General features: G+C 32.3%; 2 protein-coding genes across 3 annotated transcripts; both read left to right on the forward strand.

Annotated features, from left to right (window-relative positions):
- Positions 1 to 1,888: 1,888 nt before the first annotated feature.
- LOC119601468 (uncharacterized protein K02A2.6-like) lies at positions 1,889 to 3,418 on the forward strand. Its single transcript, XM_037952415.1, has one exon. The coding sequence runs from the start codon at positions 1,889 to 1,891 to the stop codon at positions 3,416 to 3,418; it is 1,530 nt and encodes a 509-aa protein (XP_037808343.1).
- A 2,175-nt stretch (positions 3,419 to 5,593) lies between these two features.
- Positions 5,594 to 6,830, forward strand: LOC119601480. 2 transcript variants are annotated; one of them, XM_037952435.1, is made up of 4 exons: positions 5,594 to 6,053; positions 6,119 to 6,354; positions 6,439 to 6,598; positions 6,654 to 6,830. In XM_037952435.1, exons 2-4 carry the CDS (start codon positions 6,133 to 6,135, stop codon positions 6,806 to 6,808), a joined length of 537 nt encoding a protein of 178 aa, XP_037808363.1. In that variant the 5' UTR covers positions 5,594 to 6,053; positions 6,119 to 6,132; the 3' UTR covers positions 6,809 to 6,830. The 2 variants fall into 2 exon arrangements, with proteins under 2 accessions (XP_037808363.1, XP_037808362.1); XM_037952434.1 differs by having other exon boundaries at positions 5,594 to 6,354.
- Positions 6,831 to 7,839: the final 1,009 nt, after the last annotated feature.

Raw genomic sequence — 7,839 nt, forward strand, 5'->3', positions numbered from 1 at the left:
AAGAATTAAAAAAGGTTTTAATTAATCATTACGATGCTGCAAAAAATAAGTTTGCTGAAAGCATTAAATTTCGACAAATTACTCAATCAAAAGACGAAACAATAGCTAGTTTTGCACTGCGACTCAAGCAAGCTGCAGTTAATTGCGAATATGAAACTTTCCTTGATAGAATGCTGATTGAGCAGCTTCTGTATGGTTTGGAGTCTCGAGAAATATGTAATGCAATCATTGGAAAGAAACCTGATACATTCGCTGCAGCATACGAAATCGCTCAATCTCTTGAAGTCACTCGAAATACTTCAGTGCAAGTCAATCGTTCAGACTCAATGCCTTTAAATGAAATGACAAACAAACTAGGGTTTTCGCCGCCGAAGTTTAAAAATAAAACACGTCAACTGCCAAAACAGGCACAAGCTACATGAGGCCTTTGTAATGGTTGCGGTGGCCAACATTTAAGAAAAAATTGTAAGTTCAACAGTGTGGAATGCTTTTCGTGTGGCAAGCGTGGACATATCTCTAGAGTATGCAAATCAAAAACGTCACAACTCAATGAAAATGAAGAATATTACTCCGAATGTGATGATGTCGGTACACAAAGCCTTAACAAATTGCATAACGATAAATCGACAGATAGGAAATTGTTGAAGGTTCAAATCGATGAACGCTCTATTAACATGGAGTTAGACACAGGAGCACCTTGTGGTATTATAAGTTTTAAAACACTTCGAAGTATTAAAAATCATTTTTCATTACAGAAAACAGATAGACAATTCTCTAGTTACAGTCGCCATAGAATCTCATGCGTTGGGCGGTTACCTGTAAACGTACAAGTTGGTAATACTTCACGAAAGCTAAACCTGTATGTAGTAGAACAAAATTTTGATTCACTTTTCGGAAGGGAGTGGATAGCGCAGTTTGTTCACGAAATTAAATTTTCCGATCTGTTTTCCTCATCTGAATGTACAAGTACTATTAACGCCATTACAACCGCTACCCCAAATTTAACTCAATATCAACAGAAAACTCTAAATCAACTATTGGCAAGATATGAAGATGTGTTTGGTGAAGTTGATGGTTTGTTGTCAGGACCACTAATATCAGTTCACCTTAAAGCTGATGCAAGTCCAATCTTCGCAAAAGCTCGAGAAATACCACTAGCTCTGAGAGATGCTAAAGAAATTGACAAGAAAATTGCTTTGGGCTACTACAAACGAGTCGAATTTTCAGAATGGGCCTCAACCACTCATGTTGTAGCGAAGTAAAATTCGAATTACCGGTAATTATAAAACTACTCTTTATCCTCGGATGATTGTTGACGAACATCCAATCCCAAGAGCAGAGTTCATATTTAATGAAATGAAAGGATCTACAATATTTTGCCATTTAGACATAACTGATGCATATACCCATTTACCGGTGGACGAGGAATTTAGTCATGCATTAACTCTTAATACACCTACTCATGGATTAATCAGGCCAACACGCGCAGTTTATGGAGCTGCAAATATTCCTGCCATCTGGCAAAGGCGCATGGAAACTGTTCTCCAAGGAATTCCAAATGTACGAAATTTTTTCGATGACATTCTGATATTTGAAAAGGATTTCGAATCAATGCTGAACAAACTGGATATGCTCTTAGAAAGAATGAGACAACATGGTTTACGACTAAACCGGTCAAAATGTGTGTGTCTTCGCCACCCCTGAAGTCGAATTTTTGGGTCACAAAATTGATTCCAATGGAATTCACAAATCTGATAAACACATTGAGGCCATACGTGATGCCCCAAAACCATCTACTGCAAAAGAACTCCAGTTATTTCTTGGTAAGGCAACTTACTATACTTCCTTTATACCAGATCTGGCTACGAGAGAAAGACCGCTACGAAAAATGTTAAAAGGTGAAGAATTTAAATGGCTCGAAGAAGCAAATAAATCCTATGAAGATATAAAAAACATATTGGTATCACCTCAGGTTTTAATGCCCTACGATCCATCTTTGCCACTTCTATTAGCAACTGATGCTAGTAAGACTGGATTAGGTGCCGTTCTTTCCCATCGTCTTAGCAACGGTCAAGAACGTCCAATAGCATATGCTAGTCACACAATGACGTTAACAGAGCAACGATATCCTCAAATTGACAAGGAAGCTTTAGCTATAGTGTGGGCTGTTAAAAAATTTTTCTTATATCTTTATGCTCGTCATTTTTCGTTGATAACGGATCATAAGCCCCTCACACAAATTCTTCATCCCGAGAAGTCTCTTCCAAACTTATGCATTAGCCGTATGGCTAATTATGCCGATTTTCTAGCTAATTTCAACTATGATGTCATTTTTAAGTCTACCAAGGAAAATTCGAATGCGGATTACTGCTCAAGACTTCCATTAAAATCAGTAAATACCATTTATAGTCACTCTTCTGCACAATTCTCATGTGAAAATAATAATGAAGAAGAATATGACGAATTCGACGACTTCGTTATAAGTCAAATAAACCAGTTTCCAATAAATGCTGAACGTGTAGCTGCCGAAATTCGGAAAGATGAACATTTAGGAAAAATTGTACATTTACTTGAATCAGGGCAGTGCCTAACTCGTGCTGGATATAAAGCTCCAGAATCTAACTACAAACTAGCAGCAAATTGTTTGGTGTATGAGCATCGAATTGTGATTCCAGTATCGCTCAGGAAGTTAGTATTGAAAGACTTACATACAGCACACTTGGGAATGGTGAAGATGAAAGGAATGGCTAGATCGTTTATATATTGGCCAGGATTAGATAGCGATATAGAAAATGCCGTAAGAGAATGTTTAGACTGTGCCAAACATGCCCATGCTCCACCAAAATTCAGAGAACACCATTGGGAATACCCGAAGGGTCCTTGGGAGAGGATACACATCGATTATGCTGGTCCTTTTGCGGGTATGATGTTACTTGTGATTTCAGATGCTTATAGTAAATGGCTAGAAGTGAAAGTAACACAGTCAATGACATCAAGTGCAACAATAGCAATTTTAGACGAAGTTTTCGCTGCTTATGGAGTGCCCATTACAGTGGTTAGTGATAATGGAAAATATCACAAATTTGTAGCCCCATATCATCCGTCTTCTAATGGACAAGCCGAGAGAAATGTCCAAACGGTGAAAGATGCTTTAAGAGCGATGCAAACCTCCCGGAATAATCTTCAACAAAATTTAAACATATTTCTACGTCAGTATCGAAAAGCACCACATTCTACCACAGGTCAACCACCATCTCAACTGTTTTTAGGACGAGTTTTACGAACTCATCTTGATATAGCAGTCTTACAATTTAATACAGCAGATCCGATTCAAGAACGAACAATGCCTACTACTCCGATTGCTCCTCGAAGATCAACTCGCCCTCCAAAACCTCGAGTATTGTTTAGTCCCAAATGACGTTTACAAACTATTCCAATTATCAATTCGAAAAGGGGAGAAGAGTGTTGTGTTTTAACTTGTATCATCAATATTTAAATCAAATTTCATTTTACTTATTTGTCATTTTTTATACTTTAATTTTTCATATAAAAATATATTATTCGTTGTTTTATATTCAATAAAATAAGTTCATACACAATAAACTCTAAATGGTGTACTTTGACAGTTGTATCTACCTCAAATAAAAAAATGAGTGATCAGCTGTTGAATTGACTTCACCTTATAAGTGCACTCATACTCAGTTTCAGTTCTATGTATACCTTTTCTATGTCTGTTGGTTTCATTGCGTTGCGTATTTTGTTTTTTTTTTTTCTGTATTTCGTTTCGTATGTTTGGATGTGTGTTGGTTTTACTGCCTTGTGTATTTTTTTGTGTGTTTATTTCGTTTAGCGTTGTTGTTGTTCATTATGTTTTGCTATTGCTATAATAAAGATGTACGGCTGTATTTATAAAAACTTATTTTAGGTTTATTAAACAATTTTAGGCAAAATTCAGGAAAATCGTATTTATAAACGTGAAATAGCTTAAAACACCTTCAATAAACTATTGACAATTAGAAGAATTTTATTGTAGGCTCGACCCTTCTTTAAGCCAACAATAACTTGATTTTTAACAATTTTTTTCTCAGATAAAGATTTTTCCGGTAATTTTAGGTTGATTGCGAAAACTAATTATGGTTTCTTTTAAAATAAAGTCTAAAAATTCTAATTTTAACGTTTACAATTTGTAAATAAAATCTCAGAAAACGATTATATTTTGAGGAAAAAACTCAAATCTAGGCATTATTGGATTAATGCATGAATATTTGACAATATTCCAATTGTCCAGCACTATTTTTAGGCAATTTGGAAATGCCCGTCTGTCAACCAAATGATGGACAAAATCATTTGATTTGGCTTTTTCAAAGTTTGTTGGTTAAATATAATGCCATAAAGTAATTAACCATGTAAATTATATTGATTAGTGTTATACTAATGCAAAATATATTCGCCGGCATTAAAATTAGTCAAATATCAAAGAAATTTATCAATATTTGCAAAAATTTATCAAAAATTACAAGGAAAATAAGTAAAAAAATAAGTAAAAATAAGAAAATGTGTCATAGTGATGTATATTTTGTCGCAAAATATCCGTTATTCGGATACTTTTAATAATAATTAGAAATTATATGTTATATTTATACATCTGAACTAAATAGACATTTATTAAAGCCATATATATATTTATTTTTCTTAAAAGTTTGTTTTTATTGTCAAAAATCTATTATAAACAAAAATATGAAATTAAGAAAACCGAATCAACGAATATTTTATCCTAATTGTACGCAACACTAACACATAAAATGACAGCCATATTGTACAGTGCTGCCAACTAAACATAAATCAGCACAATAGTTAATATACGTTTATTATTTGTTTATGAATATCACAATTTTATTAATGGTTTTGAAGGCTAAAGTGTGCTTTAACTATTGAGTGCATTAAAAGCAAAATAAGATTTTTTTATAAATACAAGCGGTAGTCGGGAAAATGAATTTTTAAATACACTATGGTGAAGGGTATATAAGATTCGGCACAGCCGAATATAGCACTCTTACTTGTTTTCATTAGTTTTAAAATAACAATCTTATTTTACTTTTGACTTATGCAAAACAAAATTCAGCACAGCTAATTTTATACATATTTGAATCTTTTATTTTTTAAAGAGGTACCCAGCTAGCATTTACATGATTCATTGGCGAGCGCGATGATTTTGCGACTATTTTTTTAATCGTCCACACGATTGTCCTCATTTTGTGAATCTTTTTTCAATCTTCCAGACGATTGTTTCATTTTGTGACTCGTTTTATAATCGTCCTGACGATTATTTAAAAAAATATATATTTTAATGAACCAAAAGATGCTTTTGCGAGTAATTTTGGCGATTGTTGAACGAATTAATCGTCGCTTATGTATTTTAGCGATCATCGGAGGATTGTTGTTAGTCAACGATCATATTTTACTCTTCCAAATGATGCATATATTATTGTCAAACCGGTTTATTTATATTACGCAACAATCGCCGATTACGGATTCTGGAGATAGTTGGGCGAATTTTACCGTTATACGTATAAACGTTTAGCAAAAACAAATTATTTTGTCTTCTTTTCAACTCAGTTTATAATCAGTGTCGAGACAAGTAAGAATAAAAAGTGGTTTTTGAAGTTTATTAAATTAAAAATTTAATTTTTAATAAAGTTTCTTATAAATACTAAGTGTATTAACTAAAAAGTGTTTTATTAGAAATCAAAAATTAAATTTATAATATAAAATAATTTATAATGCTATCAAATAAAGCAATAAGATTAAAAAGCAAACGAGAAGCAAAAAATATGATGGAGTCTGCTTATAATGAAGTGGGATCATCCAAAAAACAAGTTAAAGGCAGGGAAACATCTGATTGCGATGATGTCCCAATGAAAGTCAGTTCTTTCGAAAAATTGGTTGAATCGGATTTCACTGAAACATCATCCGTTTGCGATAATTTTCCAGTTGAATATATAGAAGAAGTGAATTGCAACAAATACAAAACAAACCGCCAGATAATCAGACAGGTATAAGAACATTATAAATGTCATAATTTCATTCATTATACTTTATATTACATTAATTCTTTCAGATAGTAAACAAAATATGTTGACGGAGATTTTAGGAGAAGTGCGCACGCTAAAACAGCAAATCGGCAGACTAACAGAGGAAGTGATAACCGTAAGAAATGAAGTGCGTCAATTAAAATTAATTTATTCTGAGGAAATTAAAACCAATTTAGTGCCACCTTTACCCATAAAAACTGTAAAACAGTTGGAAGAATTACATAAACAAATAGAAGAGAACGTGGATATTGTAGCTCAATTGGTATGTATATAATTATCCGTCTATATACATATTTTTTAATATAAACATACATATATACATATATTCATATCAAAATTTTTACAGAAATACGTTATTGGTAAAGTGGGTGGCGACAGCTCCAACTCGTTTGTCAGGAATGCAATTAAAAAAATGCTGAGCGATGATGTGGCTGCAAAATTGAGTTGGCGTGGAACGAAAAGTAAGCCCAGTATTCAGGAATTCAATATAACGAAAATTATAACAAGTAAGTATTTTTTATAACATGATTTTACTGAATTCTAATTATTTTCTTTTTAAAGGTGTGTGCCATTCAAAATTTCCGAAAGCTGATGATGCAGGTATAAATAAGGTATTACAACAACATTTTGTTCATGCTGGTGACCGTCTCAGAAAGAGTGACCGAACCAAAAAGATTGATGAAGCCAAGAAAATTGACGATTTGGCTGAAAAATAACTTTATTTTTTAATAATTTTTCTATTGCATAATTATTTCCATTATTCTTATGTATGTATTTATTTTCATAATTGAATTCAAATTTATAAAAATAACTTTATTTTTTAATAATTTTTCTATTGCATAATTATTTCTATTATTCATATGTATGTATTTATTTTCATCATTGAATTCAAATTTATATTTAATTTTTTTTTTATTTAAAGTTGACAAAAAATGCCAATGCAATAAACAGTATAAAACGAATATCAATACTTTTTATTTTTAGCATATTTTTAGGCATTTTAGGATCAATTAAAATCTTCTTTACGATCGTTCCAAGACTCTTCTATAATTCTTTTTATCGCATCGTAGAAGATTCATTAAGACGATTTTGTAAAGATTCTGTTTATCGCATCGTAGAAGATTCATTAAGACGATTGTGTAAAGATTCTGTTTATCGCATCGTAGAAGATTCATTAAGACGATTGTGTCAAGACTCTTTTTAACACATCGTAGACGATTCATAGAGAAGAGTCGCGGCTGTGACACAGTTACTCCCGTTGCGTTGAACTTTCGTAATTGGAATACGATATCGTGGAAGATTAATTTAATCGCCACCTCCAATCGCGGAAGACCCTTTATTGAAAGAAAATGCTAGCTGGGTATGATTCCATACACATATACATATACATAAATTGATTGAACACGAGCTAGAAGACTCATTCTATTTAGGCTGCAAATTTGGACCAAAATTGACAGAAGAAAACCTAATAGGACCTCCTCTGAAAATCACATTGATGCTCATATTAATATCAATACATTACAATATTTTGATGGTGAGTGTTTAATAGGGTTGTCATTCGAATAAAAATTATTCGATTAATCGAGGAAAAAAATTTGTTTTTCTTCGAACGAATAAAAAAATTTCCAATTTAGAATAAATTAAATTCGAACAATTTTTGTCGATTAATCGAATATTCGAATAATATTTAAAAATTACTTTTTACGGATATTTTAATAATCATAGCATTAAAATGATGTTAATATTT

Source organism: Lucilia sericata, unplaced genomic scaffold (assembly GCF_015586225.1).
Source record: "Lucilia sericata isolate MDLA Ls3-8-SP2 unplaced genomic scaffold, ASM1558622v1 Contig000168F_arrow, whole genome shotgun sequence".
Classification (NCBI taxonomy): domain Eukaryota; kingdom Metazoa; phylum Arthropoda; class Insecta; order Diptera; family Calliphoridae; genus Lucilia; species Lucilia sericata.